At 43.2% G+C, this 19,432-nt stretch overlaps 3 protein-coding genes across 3 annotated transcripts; all 3 read right to left on the bottom strand.

Annotated features, from left to right (window-relative positions):
• Nucleotides 1–311: 311 nt before the first annotated feature.
• Nucleotides 312–5,272, bottom strand: LOC125293365 (2-epi-5-epi-valiolone synthase-like). Its single transcript, XM_048241230.1, has 5 exons — nt 4,834–5,272; nt 3,240–3,864; nt 2,496–2,735; nt 2,028–2,280; nt 312–490 (listed from the first exon to the last, which is right to left on the bottom strand). Exons 1-5 carry the CDS (start codon nt 5,097–5,099, stop codon nt 312–314), a joined length of 1,563 nt encoding a protein of 520 aa, XP_048097187.1. The 5' UTR covers nt 5,100–5,272.
• Nucleotides 5,273–5,418: 146 nt separating this feature from the next.
• On the bottom strand, nt 5,419–15,861 carry mdfic2 (MyoD family inhibitor domain containing 2). The gene is made up of 3 exons (XM_048241775.1): nt 15,504–15,861; nt 12,071–12,274; nt 5,419–6,507 (listed from the first exon to the last, which is right to left on the bottom strand). The coding sequence occupies exons 1-3, from the start codon at nt 15,568–15,570 to the stop codon at nt 6,248–6,250; spliced, it is 531 nt and encodes a 176-aa protein (XP_048097732.1). The 5' UTR covers nt 15,571–15,861; the 3' UTR covers nt 5,419–6,247.
• Nucleotides 15,862–17,343: 1,482 nt separating this feature from the next.
• Nucleotides 17,344–19,249, bottom strand: LOC125293364. Its single transcript, XM_048241229.1, has 3 exons — nt 19,239–19,249; nt 17,689–18,314; nt 17,344–17,585 (listed from the first exon to the last, which is right to left on the bottom strand). The coding sequence occupies exons 1-3, from the start codon at nt 19,247–19,249 to the stop codon at nt 17,557–17,559; spliced, it is 666 nt and encodes a 221-aa protein (XP_048097186.1). The 3' UTR covers nt 17,344–17,556.
• Nucleotides 19,250–19,432: the final 183 nt, after the last annotated feature.

The following is a 19,432-nucleotide window of genomic DNA, read 5'->3' as shown; positions in this document are numbered from 1 at the left end:
ATGAGGATGGTGTTTGACTGCCTTGTTTTAGTGAGGTTAGCAGGCCGACTGCTAGCTTCTTCTGAATGAGGATGGTGTTTGACTGCCTTGTTTTAGTGAGGTTAGCAGGCCGACTGCTAGCTTCTTCTGAATGAGGATGGTGTTTGACTGCCTTGTTTTAGTGAGGTTAGCAGGCCGACTGCTAGCTTCTTCTGAATGAGGATGGTGTTTGACTGCCTTGTTTTAGTGAGGTTAGCAGGCCGACTGCTAGCTTCTTCTGAATGAGGATGGTGTTTGACTGCCTTGTTTTAGTGAGGTTAGCAGGCCGACTGCTAGCTTCTTCTGAATGAGGATGGTGTTTGACTGCCTTGTTTTAGTGAGGTTAGCAGGCCGACTGCTAGCTTCTTCTGAATGAGGATGGTGTTTGACTGCCTTGTTTTAGTGAGGTTAGCAGGCCGACTGCTAGCTTCTTCTGAATGAGGATGGTGTTTGACTGTGTCATTAAAGATTTCTGTGGATAAAAACAAGTAATACTGTGTCTCAGTCTAGACGCTCTAGGGTTACTCCTTACAAAAGAACTGGGTCATTCGGTGTCAAATCAGATAAGGTTGTTGCTGCACTGTCTATATGTCTATATGAATGATGGGTCCCAAAACCAAAACCTGTCAAATATTTCTGTTAACGTCCCGTCATATTATTTTCAGCCCTTGAAATTACTTCAGTTTTTCAACCTGAAAACACATTATCTGGGAAGCAAAGTTTGGCCATTAATATCATGAAAAGTACTATTCATAGGCAGCCCAAACTTTGTAGGGTGGAAGACAAACATGTTCTCAGCATGACTGAACTCAGTATGAAAAGTTTGCACGGCATGCTCATTGAGTTTCTACAAGGCCCTAACTAAGTTAGCAACTTTGTTGGTTGCAATGTAATTTCCCATTGCCAACCAACTAAGTTGCTAGCAGGTTAGCAACTACAGTATGGTTTTAGGGAACGCACCCCCGAATGGGAAGTATGAACGTTGTCGCTGTCGCTGGCATATGGTGCGCTGGGACGCGTTTCCCAGATTTCCTCAAACACACGACAGCAGCCTTTTTCTGCAGGAGATTTTGGCCTCGCTGTTCTCTTTCACTTTTGAGTCCGACTCTCATACCTTCTTTCTCAAGGTGTCCAGCTGAACTGCAGGCCGTGAACTCTGCCATATTTACCCAATCAGCATCTTACCTGTTTCTTTTGGGCCAATGAAGTTTCAGTTTTATTCTCTTATGTAAATTTGAATTAACTATTATTTTTTATGGCCAATGGGGGCCCCTCTGGCAGGCTGGCACACATGGGGCCCCTAGGCTGCAGCCATATCTAGCCTGCACACACACACATACACACACACACACACACACATGGGGCCCCTAGGCTGCAGCCATATCTAGCCTGCACACACACACACATGGGGCCGCTAGGCTGCAGCCATATCTAGCCTGCACACACACACACACACACACACACACACACACACACGGGGCCGCTAGGCTGCAGCCATATCTAGCCTGCACACACACACACATGGGGCCGCTAGGCTGCAGCCATATCTAGCCTGCACACACACACACACACACACACACACGGGGCCGCTAGGCTGCAGCCATATCTAGCCTGCACACACACACACACATGGGGCCGCTAGGCTGCAGCCATATCTAGCCTGCACACACACACACATGGGGCCGCTAGGCTGCAGCCATATCTAGCCTGCACACACACACACACACGGGGCCGCTAGGCTGCAGCCATATCTAGCCTGTTCGGCTCGATGTTAAAGGCATTTTTTGTCAGGTCGGGCGGGGCGGGGCAGATTAGATATCCAAAATGGGTCCGGTGGGTGCGGGTTATAATAAACCCGACCCGCACAACACTACTCCCTACTTGTAACGTGTAAATAGAAGAGAGTATGAGCAGCATAGTTAGCTAGCGATATAACTAGCGATCGCTGTACGGCAGTCCCAAGACAATTCCCTCCCTGTCACCGTGGGAACGCTCTCCAGCTCCCGTACCTGCTCGCCCCAGAGCTGTGGGCAGTGGCATCCTGACCAGTCCTCCGGAGTGCTTGAGTCGCTGGCCAAGGGCCTCCCTCACCAGCTCCAGGCTGCAGGCCGCGTGCCACACGGGCAGCTCCAGGGCGCGCATGCAGCGGACCACCCGATCCCGCAGCGCAGCGGTCAGCAGGCCTCGCTCACAGGCCACGTACACCATGAGGGACATGTCGATTGTCACTGCCTCGCCGTGCAGCAGCGCAGGTAACACTTTCTGCAACACACACGTCAGAGAAAATAGTCAACTGTAAAATATCTTTGATGCTGGACATGCAGATATGGAGATCGGGGTCTATATGTATTTTTGAATTTGTTTGCAGTCAAGTGAAATGGTAGCCAACAAAAATGAAGTAGCTGTAAAACTGTACTGCAACTACAGCCTTAGGAGCACTTTCACTCCCAGGCATTTCAACACGCGTCTCTTGTGACCATCTCTAGCTCAGGGCTGATGAGGTGTCCGAAGTCCACCAGTCGGTCCAGCTCGTCCTCCCACAGGTTTGGAGCCAGCTCCTCCAGCATGGTCTCTATGGCGATCCTAGAGGATGCTGAAGCAGCAGGCGACTGGTCTGTCCTGTCGGTCTCATCACGGGTTTGGAACTTGGAATCCAGAAGCCTCGGCCCCTCTGACTCCAGAAGCTCAAACAGGCCTTTGTGTTTCATTAGAGCCATCTACAAAATATTGAGAGAAAAGAGTGTGACCCTACCTAGTTTGTTAACTACCACAGTCACGAGTTGGGTCGCGATAGTCTGTCATTTTTAAAAAGTGGGTCCTCAGAAAAAAAGTTTGAGAAACACTGCCCTACTGTGTCTTCTAATGTCCAGAAGCTAAATAACACAAACCTTTGAGGTCCTGGAAGATTCACCATGAGGTTTTAAAGAAGGTTTCCGTGTCCTCCGTTAGCCTTACTTATTTGTTAGGAACACCATGTTTAGTTCTAATTAGGAACACCATGTTTAGTTCCAATTAGGAACACCATGTTTAGTTTTAATTAAGAAGACCATGTTTAGTTCCAATTTGGAATACCATGTTTAGTTCTAATTGGGAACACCATGTTTCGTTCCAATTGGAAACACCATGTTTAGTACTACAGTCTGTCTGACGGACGCAAGTGTACCTGTGGCCTCATCATGCACCTAAAGAAGCGTGATCCACACGTTTGTCATGCAAGATACCTTCAACATCTCAGCCAGTCCATTGGCGATGTGGCGGCGTGGGACGGTCCCCAGGAAAGACCTGTCTAGGAACACGGCCACCGGGGGGATGTAGCTTCCCAGCTTGTTTTTACAGTTGGCAAAGTTGACCCCATTCTTTGCCCCGACACTGGCATCCACATAGGCCAGCAACGTGGTCGGGATGCGGATGTAGGGAGTCCTTCTACGATAGAGAGACGCCGCTAGTCCCACAATATCGAGACACACTCCTCCACCAATGGCCAAGATTGGCTCAGACCTTCGGTCAATGCCAAACTGGTGAACTTCCTCAAGGATTGTCGTGACAAGCTCCATGGACTTGTTTTCCTCTGTAGTGGGCAAAGGCAGCATCTTGTAGACGACATTCCTGGCCTTCAGGTACTCCGAGATCCTACTCCCGTAGAGCGCATGGACGGTCTCATCTATGACAATAAAGCGCTTTATGGGCTTGCTGCTGTTCTGCAGCTCTCCACAGCACCCCGTGTGGCCAAACAGCAGGGTGTCATTATCAGCGTCCAGAAGGTTATTGCATTGGATGATTCTGTAGGTGAACACGATGGGGCTCACCACTGTCCAGCAGACACCGTCAGCTGTGGAGCTCTCATAGCTATAGGGAGTCATGTAACAGACATGTTAGCTGTGGAGCTCTCATAGCTATAGGGAGTCATGTAACAGACACGTTAGCTGTGGAGCTCTAGCTATAGGGAGTTATAGTAACAGTAAGAGTGCAATTCAGTGAAAGTGTAAATAGAACCACCTAATTGTTCCTATGGGTGAACATGATTGACAGGGAGAAACACATTACATAGGCTACACATTTTGACAAATCTGACAATATTGACAGTTGTTAACAGTAATTAACCATATAACCATACTATTATAGGCTAGTTTATTACTAGCAATTAACAGTTACTCATTAGGGTGAGCTAGGCAGGGCACCCTGGACTCACAGAGGTGAAAGGGTTAATTCACACATAGCTGTGGACTGACTGGACACACACACGTGTATAGACCCCCTCATGCCAGCTCACTGAAATACCACCTCCAATAATAGCCAAATATTTAGGTCACCCTTGACTGTAGAGAGCCGTTTACAAGCCTACCAAATTATTGTTAAGAGTTTACTAAATTGTAATGGACATAAATCGACTCAATATTACAAGTATTTTGGTAAGACAAACTCTTTGAATATATCAAAATAAAGACACGCATGCACGGTCACTGCAGTTGCCACTACCGTGGGAAATTAATGTATCAAATATTCATACCCATATAGAACAATATATATTCACATATATGCAGCTGCATCCAGCTTATTATGAATAGATGGCTACAATATATTTTATAAATATGTAGTACAAGAATGTTTATGCAAGTATATGTGGAACACAAAATGGATATCTTGCATGAAAGTCCATGCTGAATATATTTAATAATGCAGAAAATATAAGAAAGTGACCAATATTGATAAATACATGGAAATATATTTATTTAACATAGTATATTTATTTAACATATATTTATACTTACATTTTAGAATTCAGTAACACATGTGGTTCCCCATGAGGCTACTTACATTTTAGCAGGCGACAGATGTCCCTGGTGGTCAGAGTGTTCACTTCCACGTCGTCTGTTCCACGTTCCATTAATTTGCACTAATTGAAATTCTCTGAGTTTATCACAGTAATCGAGATCAGTCACATTTGACATCTCTGCGACTAATACACATGTAAAGGGAATGAGCAAGTCAGGCTGCCACCTTGAGTCAGGCAGAACTAGCGGCATCTGGTTGGCCTGGGAGAGCCTATATATAGTTTGGGAAAACCGGCTACTAATCTCCATTTCTACACACCTTCTAACACCAAGCAGATCCTTAGCATCATTTACACTGCACTGGTTTTACTAGGCCTATATGTGTATCTATCTCCTTACCATCCTGTGAATTCTCATTTTTACTTCATTCTAATTCTCTGATGTTTTATTTATTGGTTTGTTTGTTTGTTTGTATTATTATTATTCATTGTTTTCTTATTTTTATTTTTCTCTATTATTGTGTTAAATGCACCAAATGTAAACCACTTTAAGCTGCATTCTGTGTATGAAAGGTGCTATACAAATAAAGCTTAGTATTATTGTTATTATTATTATTATTATTATTATTATTATTTAATAAATCTACTGCAACTTTTTAATGTAATAATTGCACTGTCTGCTGTATTTCAAGTCATGAAATTCTATTGTACAATCATTTGTAATTTTGTTGTTGTTTTAAAGATGCACTGTAGAGGGCAGCAGAGAGTTGTGCAGCTAGAATATATGCTTTGTGCTTTCTGTGAAATAGGTGTGGCAACAAATAGTCTGTAGTCTGTAAGGCAAGGAAAACTGGCTCTTATCATCCATTCATAATTTAACGGTATTCCCAGATTACAGATATGAACATCAGATCTTTGAACTCTGATTGATACTGAATAAGATCAACATGTGAAATCCATACATTATGCACGTCATATAATGGGATTTATTAAAGAGGCATGCTGTATTGATCACAAATCGTGCAAAGGCATTCATAAACAATGCATAGCCATAGCGTGTCTGCATTAGCCTAATGCACACGGACACCTTGCTGTGGAAATGGAGCAGCAGGAAGAAGACGCCACAGCTGAGAGCTGCAGCACTGGGGCACTTCATTGGATCTCTGAGATGCGATCGGGACCGTATGAGCAAAGAAAGAGTGAGAGGATACGCACTGTATCAATATACTTGACTGGCCAATTGTCCTATTCTTATCCATACAGTCCCATGTCTCTTCCAAACAGCTGGTCTCCAGGTGGACCATTCACAGTTGGACATACTCAGTCAAGTGGGCTACTTCCTCCATCCCAGACGGATGAAGCTGCTCTCATGTGTCAACAGCATCAAAAGGCTTCCCCTGCTCTCTGGTTAGACCAGCACTCCTCTAATTCACTTTGTCCACGGCGGAGTGGCCTCCCTCAACGATAGCACACCTCTGATATCTCCATGGCCAGCTCGATCAGCTCGCTGGTCTCTTGGCACGAGTCGAGCAGACCACAGTCGCAGCTCATGTTGCAGCTGCAGCAGTCGTTGGCACGCGAGGGCTCTTTGGACGCCCGGTAGTACCCACAGGAGGGACAGCAGCGCACCACACTGCGCTCACAGGCCTCTGGGATCAGACTCAGCAGCTCAGAGAAGCGGCAATGGAGACACGCCAACAGGAGAGACGCACAATCATCTGAGAGAGAGAGAGATGAGAAATGAGAGAGATGAGAGAGAGATGAGAAATGAGAGAGATGAGAGAGGGAGAGATGAGAGAGAGATGAGAGAGAGAAAGAGATGAGAGAGAGAGAGATGAGAGAGAGAAAGAGATGAGAGAGAGAAAGAGATGAGAGAGAGATGAGAGAGGGAGAGATGAGAGAGAGATGAGAGAGGGAGAGAGAAATGAGAGAGAGATGAGAGAGGGAGAGATGAGAGAGGGAGAGAGAGAGAGTGTCATCAACCTGGAACTGAAAAGCTGGACTCAAAAGGCCAACACCAGCAAAAACAGCTGAGGAGCACAGCAGAGCCGCCTGACGCATTTCTGTGGCCACAGCAGCACAGGGAGGAAGACAGAAGCTACGCTGAGGCACTGAAAGCGCCCATCAGTAGCCACAACACTGAGCTGAAACACATTAAAGAACTCCTCACTTTCATATGCACACGTCTGATGAGCTGATCGTGAGTACTGTAACTAAAAAAAAAATGAAAAAAAAATGTAATGCAATTTTTATTTTATACAAAAACCAGTTCACAACACAACTAATATACAGTATGCACTGCATATAACTCAATAATAACATATAAATAATATAACTAATATGATAAATAGATACATGTATCTGATATTCACTGGGATTGGTTCATTTTGAAGGCTTGTTAAGTTTGTTACATTTATCCAGGTTGTTCAATAATTAGTACTCCATGAAATCTTTAACAATTACCCTCTGGAATGTTCAAGGCATTCAATCATCCACTTTTGGTTGCAAAACTAACACTGTGGAATTTCAGAAAAGCATTTAAAACATGGACATTATAATTTTACAAGAAACATGGCGCAGGAATAATGAGGTCACCCTCTGTCCTATAGGATATTGAGAAATAGCGATCTCCTCCAGAAAAAATAAAGGAATAACACGAGGGAGAGATTCAGGGGGCATGGTGATATGGCATAAATTAGAAATAGATAAATACATCTCACTAATAAAAAAAGAGGACTCACAAAGTTTTCAACAAACAACTCACCCAAACAACCAAAGATATATTTGCTTGTGCTGTGTATATACCACCCTCTGAATCTCCCTACTACAACGAAGAGATATTTGACACCATGAACCACCAAATCAACCACTTCCAGGCCCAGGGAAGTGTATTGATCTGTGGAGATCTGAATGCAAGGACAGGATCCCTTCCTGACTATACAGCAGATCATGGCAACACATATATATATATATATATATATATTTGGGCAGAGGTTCCCACAAAATGTTGTTAACTTCCCACGGAACAGCTCTGACACACAAATAAACAAAAATGGGAAACTACTTTTAGAGCTCTGCCAAAGCCTGGGCCTGTATCTTGTCACTGGTAGGGTGAGAGGGGACTCTCTCGGAAGATACAACTACAGTTCACCTCTTGGTTGCTCAACAGTTGACTATGTGATAACAGACTTAGACTTGTCCACTTTCAGAGCATTCACAGTCAAGCCACTAACACCCCTCTCAGACCACAGCCAAGTTACTGCATACCTTAAAAGAACAGAAAACTCTAACATACACAAACAGCCCAGCAAGCTGTTCCGCACGAGAGAGTTACAGATGGACTAAGAACAGCAAAGAAAACTACCTAACAGCTCTCTATCACCCTAAAGCTTCCCCAACTATTGATACTTTCCCTCTTAGTAGTTACCCCCACAATATAGAAGGCGTAAACTTAGCAGTAGAAAATATTAACCATATATTTGACTACCTGGCAGAGCTATCAGCCCTACGTCCCCCTCAAAAAAGAAGACATACCAAACAAAGTGATGAGAAATGGTTTGACTTGGACTGCAAAATGATGAGGAAAAAACTAAGACAATTATCAAACCAAAAGCACAGACAGCCAAACAATCCACGATTTACGATCAATACTATGAGAGGAACTCAAACAATACAAAAAAAAAAAACACTTAGAAAGAAAAAAAGAACATCATATTCAAAACCAACTACAAACAATTGAAGAATCACTAAATCTAATACCTTCTGGGACAACTGGAACTCGCTAAACAAAAAGCCCCATGAAGAACCAGCCATACAAAATGGCAATACATGGAAAGATTATTTTGAAAATCTGTATAACAAAACAGATATGACCCATGAACAAATCCAAATTGTCGAAAAACTGACCAAAATAGAAGACACAATTTCTAAATACCAAAACCAACTAGATTACCCTATCACCTAAAAGGAACTGCTAGACAGACTGCACAAAAAAAGCGAGTGCCAAGAATTGAACACGGAAAAGAGTCCCCTCATCCAGTTGGTCCATAGGCTCCAGCAAGAAACAACCAACAGAACTAATATCACTATTCAGCCTCAGGACACCGGCACCCCTCTTGAAAGAATAAATACCAACCAAATTATCAACACCCAGAAAGAAAAATCTCTCACATATTGGACAAAAACAACAGAAAAACAAAGTAAACTACAAAGTTATTTGACTCTTAACAGGGAATACCAATTAGCAAAATACTTGACAATTGTAAGAGACACCAACTTGAGAAAAACAATGTCTAGATACAGGCTTAGCAACCACAGCCTGGCAATAGAAACAGGCAGACGCAGGCAAACCTGAATGCCTAAAGAAAACAGACTTTGTGTGAACTGTGACAAAGCTGCCCTAACTACAAAGAAATACGCTCCAACTTATAATATATATATATATATATATATATATATATATATATATATATATATAGAAGTATATGGATATATATATCCAAAATTCTTTGAGATCGAAGATCACAAGAAAATTAGATATTTATTAGGAGAAGAGGAAGATTGTGCAATACTAGCTGCACACTACATACACAACTGTGACAGAAAGAGGAGGAGTGACCACTGAGCAGCGCGCCCACACACACACACACACACACACAGTGTACTGATGAAGTGTAAATGTTTGTAATGTTTGTATATGTTTGTTTGTTTACTTTTTTGTAATTATCAATATTCCTGTGAACGCTTTGGCAATGCATCATATGATTTGTCGTGCCAATAAAGCATATTTGAATTGAATTGAGAGATATGAGAGAGAGAGAGAGATGAGAGAGAGATGAGAGAGGGAGAGATGAGAGAGAGAGAGATGAGAGAGAGAGAGAGAGATATGAGAGAGAGAGATGAGAGATGAGAGAGAGAGATGAGAGAGAGATGAGAGAGAGAGATGAGAGAGAGAGAGAGAGAGAGAGAGAGAGAGATGAGAGAGAGAGAGAGATGAGAGAGAGGAGAGAGAGAGAGAGAGGAGAGAGAGATGAGAGAGAGAGAGATGAGAGAGGGAGAGATGAGAGAGAGAGAGAGATGAGAGAGAGAGAGAGAGAGAGATGAGAGAGAGAGAGAGGAGATGAGAGAGAGAGAGATGAGAGAGAGAGATGAGAGACAGAGAGAGAGATGAGCAAGAGAGAGATGAGAGAGAAAGAGAGAGATGATCATTATACATTTCATTTATTATTCTCTCTTTTTAATTATTATCATTTTGTTATTATTATTATTATTATTTTATTTTTATTTTTTAAACAGATATTGTATCTGTGTTGTTTTGTTATATGTTTGCTTTGGCAACACTGCTTCATTGAGTAATGCCAATAAAGCTCCATTGAAATTGAAATTGAAAAAATTGAGATGAGAGAGAGAGATGAGAGAGAGAGAGAGAGAGATGAGAAACGATGACAGATAGATGAGAGAGAGAGAGATGAGCGAGAGAGAGAGAGATGAGAGAGAGACAATCAAACCTTCAGACAAAACAGAGATAACAATAAACAATGAAGTTCTTTCAGATGCTCAAAATGACAGCTGACCTAAATATTTTTAGATGTACTACTTAGCCTAAAAGCACCTCCACATCACTTAAGTCATTTCCACATATAGAACTCCAGTAATCACCTTTCACTTCCGCTAGATAAGTGATTGCACTTGTCATTATGGACATAATTGTTTTTTTGAAATGTGAAGCTTGAAACAGAAGTGGTCAGTTATTAGCCATGCAGGGCGGTGAGAAGTGGTCAGTTATTACCCATGCAGGGCGGTGAGAAGTGGTCAGTTATTAGCTATTATGGACAGGCCATCTCTGTGGGATTGTAATTGTGTTCTAGCAGGCAGAGAAGTTGTATGGAGACATCCCAGAGACAAATGGACAACACTGCTGTGTTAAGAGCTGCTGCTGACCAGGAGGAATGAAGGCTGCACAGACAGACAGATGAGGCAGGGCTGCTCTCAAACATCACAGATGGCCCAGACACACAGGTCAGGTAATGCCCTCTCAATTTATTCATTTGCAAATTAAACAACCCAGTTTCATTTGTCAATAAAGTAATAAAGTAAGCTACTCATTTTATATATTATTAAGGCTAAATCCCAGGCTATAAAAGTGTAATATCTATTCTCGGCTATATTAGCTTTCTCTACACACAGTCCCCTTTCAGAAAGCATTTGCCATCATTTACAGCTCATAAATAATTCAAGGCGAGTCCATAAAAATATTTGATGACTGAGGTGGTTCAGAGGGACGCAAGCAATGAGAACTGTGAAAACAAACTGACAACACGAAGTACTGACAACACAAAGAAATGACAACACAAGACCCCAGAGATGTCTGCAGGGGTTACGGTACAACTGTACTGATTTGTAGAAAATGAAAACCACCCTGCTGAATAAATCAGCCTGATCAGCTTAAGGTGGCTTGCTGGTTGACCAGCTTGTTTGACCACCCATGGTTGACCAGTTAGACCAGCAAATCTCTTGCGAAAACATACCTTCAACTGGTTTACCCAGTTTACGATGGTGATTCAACTGATTTTACTTGTTGTACCACCTCAAGCTGGTGTAAGATGGTCATGCTGGTGACCAGGCCAGTCAAAAGTGCACAAGGTTGAGCTGAACCTTCTGTTTAGTTCTTTTGGTGCGTCAGTCAAGTTCAAAGCAACCAAGGACACAGAGGGACAAAAAGTCTACATTCAAGACATCTTCATATTTTTATATAAATAAAGATAAATCTTTACTTCAATGTGAATGTAAACACATCTTCTCTCTTAAAGCATTACACTCCAGTGGTTTAAATGAGGAATAGGAAATGTCATGCTTCTTGTGATCTTTATTATATTAATGCATGTATCAGTGTATCACGTTGTCATGATTTGAGATTAACAAGGCCATTGGCAATCAAAACTATCTACAACATGAATCAAATGGTAGCCTGATGTCCTAGCCGTCGATGTCTGTAACAGTAGTTGACAAAGAGATCATTTAAAGGATTATTTATTCTGCAGACTGATTGATATGATAGCATAGCATGATAGCATAGCATGAGCCTTAAACCTTCTCAACGGAATACCAGTTTGCTTCTGCTGTAGTCTCTATTCCATAAACAAACCAGTAAACGTTGTATCCACGGCAACCCAAACTCACCTCCAGAATCAGCATGAGATCAACCCAAACTCACCTCTAGATTCAGCATGAGATCAACCCAAACTCACCTCCAGAATCAGCATGAGATCAACCCAAACTCACCTCCAGAATCAGGCATGTTGGACTCAAAAGAGGTGAAGTCGCTGCTGAGCAGGTGTTTGTCTGATGAGAGGAGGGAGGAGCTGGAACCTGCCCACTGGTTTCCCACGCCGTCCAGGGACGAAACGTCAGCGTCCTTCTCAGATATGGTGCTCAGCCTCCTGATACCGCTGACCACAACCTCCTCACGATGGCCACTCTTCAGGCCTGCAGAGCACACATGCCCACACACTGAGCCCACACACATGCCCACACACTGAGCCCACATCACCACATGGACAGTGCATGGTACATAGAACACAGAAGTGTTCTACATGTTGAAAAGTCTTACCACCAGAACACTAAGGCCTGGGTGTTCTCTGATTGGCTACTTTGTTCGGTATTCGTATTCCCTTTCGTTGAACTGAAAGCGTAGGCCCTACTGTAGCTAATCCACTGTGCGATATGGAGCTGTAGCGTATACCGGAACAAGCGCTGTAGTGGTTGATCAACGAAAAATACTGTCTCCACGGCTTATTTGATGTGTTTTAATGCAGAAAAACACCCTTGGGTCAATTTTCACTGGAATTACATTTTAAAGGCACTCTAAACGATGCTGGGTAACGTCACTTCTGTTGACTTTCAAACAAAACAGATAGCTAGCTCGCTACTCCCTCCCCCTCCCTCCCGTGCTGCTCCCGTGCAATTGAAACTCTCCTAAACGCGCATCTTGTCTGTGATTTGCTGGAACAGTTTGTTATGTTTTCATGGGCTAGGTTTGCCCAGGTTGTTTTTGTTGCTGTTTTTGGAGCCTGGGCTGCCCACAGAGATCACATTTTTTTTACAGTGTATTCAGGACGCAGTCAGCTAGCGGTTGGTTAGGTGATGTTTGCAGTAAGTGACATAAAATGTTTTAGCCTAAAAAACGTGTGGCATCGCTAAGAGCACCTTTAACAGAACCTTAAAATCAATTATAGGAAACAGGGAGCCAGTACAGTTCAGCTAACACAGGGGTGATGTGCTCCCTTTAATTGGTGTTATAAGACTAGCAGCAGAGTTCTGTATGAGTTCCAATTTCTTTATATGCTTTTTTGGGAGACCAGTAAAAAGTGCATTGCAGTAGCCTAGTCTAACCTACTAGTGATAAAGGCATGGATTAATATCTCTGCATCTTGTGTTAAAAAAGGCTGCACTTTGGCCATGTTTCTCAGGTGGAAATAAGCTGTCTGGGTAACTTTACTGATATGGGGCTTAAAGCTTAACTCTGTATCTAAGATGACCCCTACAGTAGGCTTGTTACCTTTGACCTGGTGTGCCAGGTTCCCAAGGTTACTAAGAACGATGTCTCACTTTGATTTTGGTCCAACTAAAAGTATCTCTGTTTTATCGTCATTTAGCTTTAAAAAAATGTTGTTCATCCACTGATTAATGGAGGCTAAGCATGCGAGAAGGGAGCAAAGCCATCTGGGTTTGTTGGCTCCACAGAAATATATAATTATATAGTCTGCATAGCTGTGGAAGTTTACATTATGCTGACTTATGATGTTGAAGCATATATGGGGAAAAGAGCAGAGGACCAAGACAGCTCCCCTGGGCCACACTGAGGGGAAAATCATGTTGTACAGACACGTGATCCCCTCGACTGACAGTCTGCCAGTAATGTAGGTTTGAAACCAGTTTAAAACATTATAAGAGAAACCAATCCACTTCGCAAAGCGGTGAATTAAAATGTTATGATCAATGGTGTCGAATGCTGCACTCAAATCTAGAAGAATAAGGATCAACACTTTGTTTCAGTAGCAAGTCTGGGATCATTAACTATTTTTACTAGGGTCGTTTCTGTGCAGTGATTTGATCTAAAACCTGATTGGAATTTTTCGAGAATACTGTTTTCGTTGAGGAAGGTATTAAGTTGATTACAAACAACTTTTTCAAGTACTTTGCTCAGGAAATGTAGGTTTGATATACTGCAGTTACAGTACTCAGGATAGCATGGTCAATACTACACATTCTTGATGAATCTGGTCGGGACTGGATCCAGAGCAAATGTTGAGGAGCCGGTCTGAGTTACAATGTTGCTGAGCTCAGATACTTTCGTCAACAGTGTTAAAACAATCTGAATTTTGGGGGGCTGTTTTTGGGTGCACTGTCAAATGTATTACCTGTGCTACCAATGGCCTCCCTTATAGATGTTACTTTGGTTTTTAAGAAGCCTGCAAATGTTTCGCATCTTAGAGAAGATGCCTGACGTGTGTCAAAGGGTGTTTGATGTAGTAGCTTATCAATGGTGGAGAACAACATCCTGGAGTTCCCATTGTTTTCAGCAATGACCTTAGAGAACCTTAGAGAACCTTAGAGACCTTAGTGGATCCTTCTCTCACTCTGAGCAGCTCTATAGTCATTTACTATGTTCTTTCTTTTAGAATGGCGCGGTGAACCTGTAGCTTAGTTTTCCTCCATGTTCTCTCATACAGGTTTCCTACAGGATCTTATGGACATTTTCGTTCATCCAAGGCATCAGTTTGCTACACTTCAGTTTGAAATGTTTTACATATTGAATAAGGCCTGGGTATTCTGGGTATTCTTTGAGGGGATCCGTGCTTTGTTCCATGTTCTTTGTTCCATGTTCTCCTATTCCCTTTCTTTCTTTCTTCTAAAAGGGGTCAATAAAATGCTCCACAGGGTCCCTGGTCCAGTGCCGTGATTACTGAGGACACATTAGAGTGCACGTCCCAGTGGGCCGCACCTGAGAGTGGTTTGAGAGGCGCCTAATGACCCAGATCGATTGGGAGATTGCTATAGCCTCAGGAGTCCATTCTAAAAGCCCTTTTTCAAACTCTGAGACTCTGTGTGCTCTTTGTTGAGATGATATAACTGTCTGTCATTGCAGTAATGTTACCCCCCCCCCCCTTAAATACGGATTATCTTGATTGATGCCATGTCAGAATAGGGTACCATCCTCTCATTTCATGCAGCCTATGTGTCTTATACCACTGATAATTCTTATACCACTGATAGTTCTTATCTGATAATTCATATCACTGACAGTTCTTATACCACTGATAGTTCATATACCACTGATAGTTTTTATACCACTGATCGTTCTTATACCTGAGAGTTTTCAGTTATACCTTATACCTTCAGAGTTTTCTCCACAGAGTTGAGCTCAGTGCACACAGTTTAAGGCCCCAGAACTTTTCAATGTTCTTCTGTATCCTACAAAGATTGTTGCAGAAACAGATCTCAGATGCAGAACTTCAAGATGAAGAGCCATCGCCTGTACAACAGGCGATCCCATAGCCCATCCCATAGCCTACCCATCATGGGAGAAATATATATGCTGAAGTGAACACATGAGGAACGGTTAGAATGTGTAGCCTATACCGAAACCTAGAAATAGGCGATTCATTTATCATGAACACGCATGCAGTTAGAATATTTTAAGGTATTCATTTACCGTCGGTCACAGGACCCTTTCTGTCTCTCGAAACATCAAGATCGGTGCCAGTCGTTTTCCCATCCATTTTAAGAAGCTTCGATGTAAATAAATCTATGAAACGCAGATCGCCATTCAGTATGATCTTTGATGCGCCTTTGGATTATGCCTTATATCCGTGGAAATGACGAATCACTGATAACAGTCAACGTGTAGCCTATACAGTATTACAACGTGTGTAGCCTATACAGTATTACAACGTGTAGCCTATACAGTATTACAGCAGCTTACATGCTTTGTAGCGGCATTACTTCTGTGCGCAACAGCAGCGCGTTTAGCGGAGAAGTGACGGTCATCTCAATCCTGCGCACTGACTGCCTCTCGCATTAAGCACCCTCCTCTGCGCACTGAATGCCTCTCGCATTAAGCATCCTCCCTCTGCGCACTGAATGCCAACCCTTCTCTCGCTCATTGAGTTTCCAAAGATGCGTTGAAGACGACGAGCAAGAGAGAAACATTTGGATACTTTAGTACTAAGTAAAACACGTTTGCCATGTCTTATTTCAGCAATCGTGGGTGTGCGGGGCAAGTAAATGATTGTTGCCTAGATGCACCTCACCCCACCGCAAACCCTCAATTTAGAGAATCGACCACCACTACACGCCCAAGTAGGGTTGCCACATTTGATTTGCGTCCCCCCCTCAATAAATAAATAAATAAATAAATAAATAATCCATAAACTCAGCCTTGTTTGTTTGTGCTATAGCCTATGATGCCACATATTAACAATAGCCTACTATGCATAATACTAAGTTGTTACAAGCAGTTATAAGTTTCATATAGTAAAAGGGATTGTCAACAATGACATCTAATCCCTGCCAGTCTCTCTCTCTCTCTCTGGTGCACACTCAAGATTCGTTCCCAATTAATAAGTAACGTTCAAGTTAGATGCTGCATCGTGATCATCCTTGCATTTAACACGAAGTTCGTGCATTTTGACATCGTAAACATTCTCTAAGAGAGAAAAGAAGTTAGCAGTACAGCTAGGCCGATGTATTGGCTACATTTTGGTACCCCTTCTGTCCTTTTAGTCCAGTGGACAGAAAGGTGAACCCAAAAATGTTGAGTACACCAAAGTTTTATGATGGAAATATATAGTATGGGTTCCCAGCATGTAGAAACTGGCGGATGCTAATTTGCATATGTTGGGCAATTTGTGTAATCGAGCTAATTAGCATAATCACCTATATTGATCATATTATAAGAGCTGCTTGGCCAAAATGGACAATGTTAGTATGTGTTTAGGGGTTACTAGAGATGCTGAGTCCATATCTGACATTTTCAAGATTCATCACTATTTAAACTTGGTTTGGTCACGTTTTTACTCTCATTAAGCTGATTTTGCTGAGTTTTTGGGGGCGATTTAGACGGATTTTTGGAGGATAAAAATGTTCAGTGTTTAGGAATAATTTGGATCCTCAAGTTATTTCTGAATTCCACAATCATTTTGGAAATAGCTATTCACTGGCCCTCTGCTGTGACTCACAATAGAGTAACAAAGGGAAGAACTAGCCTCTACTACTCCTCACTGTCCTCATCCGTTGTCCTGTCGCCATCTTCTCCAGACTCTTCATCCCTGTCCTTCTGCTGTTTTTGCTGTGTAAATATATTGCCACATGTAACATCACTGCCTTTGCAGAAACAATAATTAGTACAGGCCAGGTCTGCAGCTGCACTTTCCAGATACGTGTATACACAGTTTTAACCCAGCTTTGCAGTTACAGCTGATAACATCTAACAAATCAGGAGGAGCAACAGGACTTAAATCGAGGGTGGGCAAGTTCCTCTCCTTTCTTCATACCTGTCTTCTAACTCCCTCCAAACGCGGTTATATCCACAGCCGGTGGATCAGGACGGTCTGCTGCTTTCCAAAGCAGCACCTGTAGATGGGCACGTTTTCCATGGAGGAGCAAATTGCGTTCTGTAGTGTTTTCAGTGCTGGAGGAGCCGGGAGTGGGAGACCTCACCGCCAGGGATGAATTACTGCACTGGCCTACTGGACCCGGCCCAGGGGTCAGGGGGCCCTGAAGCCCAAGCCTTTGCCTGAAATCATTGCCACAATATCAACACATCAGGATGTAGGCTACGAATCTGATTGAATTTAGAATTGGCCATCCCCAAAATGCACCAGAATACAGGAAATCACCTGAGGAAGCGGCCTTGGAAAATAAGGTAGTGACGCCAGCCTGGGCGCTGACTTCACCGAGAGAAGACCTTGAGCCCCTGCCCCCGCCGGGCAGCTTTAGGCTGGAGTTGGCGGTGGCCCTGGCTGCGGAGCAGAGGTGGAGCGGCAAGGAGGTGGTGCCTTGAGGACGGACGGTTGGCGGAGCCTGTTCGAGTCGGCCTGTTCGCCGGTGCTCTTTAGAAAAATAAGGGGGAAAAAGTTTGTTGTGTGAAATCCGATGGCACGAGCCAGAGAGAAGGTCTAGGCCTTGGTGCGACTGTGGCGGTGTGGAGTGGCCGGAGCAGCGGAGGACAGCTCTGCGACAAGGCAGCAGAGGAGGGACGCCAACGTCTGTAGCTGTAGCCTGATTGCGCAGCGTGGTCCGGCTGCGATGGAACTGGAGTCTGCTGCCCCGACTGGCGAGACGATGGAGTGGAGGTGCAGTGCCAGTAACGGTGCTCAGCGCCGGGGAGTCTGTGGCAGTGGAGGCTAGGCCTCGCCAGGTGTTGGAGGAACGTTGTGGTGGTGCACACTGCGAAAGGGGAGCTGTGCAACGCCAGCGTGCTGGACTGTGCTTGAGATTCCCACGATGTTTCGCGCTAAGGATTCTGGGAGAACTGAATGATCATCTCAATACCAATGTTTCCCAAAAGGCTTGTCCCAAGGAGAACAGTATTACCTTAAACACACATGAGGAAACTGAACAGTCCAACCAGTAGACTAGGATAAGCTAGCCAACTATGCTACTTTGTTTACAATATTTCCAGGCTTCAACCAGACAGCAGAATGAGGCAGAGTTGTAATAGAAATAGTAGGCCTAAGCAATAGGCTAATCTGCATAAAGTGTGCTGTCATAAATATCAGACATTCAGCATTCTCTCTTTTTATATCAGGATATAAAATAATACAGATATATTACATTGTAATCCTCTGGTGTTCTAAGGTATAGGCTATTGAAATGTCTAGCCCCCCCTCCAAAAAAAGAAAAATCGAGGTTCGTATCAAACCGTGGGTCAAAAATTGTGATACGAATCGAATTGTTAGTTTGGTGTATCGTTACAGCCCTACTGTATATTGCTACAGCCCTATCCTCCAAAAATCTGTCTAAATTGGACCAAACTCAGCAAAATCAGCTTAATGAGAGTAAAATGTGACCAAACCAAAGTTTAAATAGTGATTTTGAATCTTGAAAATATCAGATATGGACTCAGCATCTCCAGTAACCCCTAAAACATACTAACATTGTCCATTTTGGCCAAGCAGCTCTTATAATATGATCAATATAGGTGATTATGCTAATTAGCTTAATTACACAAATTGCCCAACATATGCAAATTAGCATCTGGCAGTTTCTGCATGCTGGGAACCCATACTATATATTTCCATCATAAAACTTTGGTGTACTCAACATTTCCGGGTCCACCGGACTATTTGGTGCCCTTGTGCGTGATGCGCGTGGTACATGTTGAAACATAGTTTCTTACCTATATATTTGCCCTGATGCACTTGTTGACGCAGACACACGCACTCACTTTTGACTCATTTCCCTGCTGCTGTTATATCAGCCTACAGAGCAAATAGGACATGCGCCTGTCACTAGAAAGTGGAGTCTGGGTCTGTGGTTGCGCGGCAGTTGCTAGGTAATAATGTAAACTCTATTTTTGCTGCCAATCACCAAAAAGCCTTTTATGTCTGTGTACTGTACATAGGCTACACGGGATTTGAT

Source organism: Alosa alosa, chromosome 4, assembly GCF_017589495.1.
Source record: "Alosa alosa isolate M-15738 ecotype Scorff River chromosome 4, AALO_Geno_1.1, whole genome shotgun sequence".
Classification (NCBI taxonomy): Eukaryota; Metazoa; Chordata; class Actinopteri; order Clupeiformes; family Clupeidae; genus Alosa; species Alosa alosa.
The sequence above is the reverse complement of the archived record's forward strand: the minus strand, read 5'-3'. Positions and strand labels throughout refer to the sequence as shown.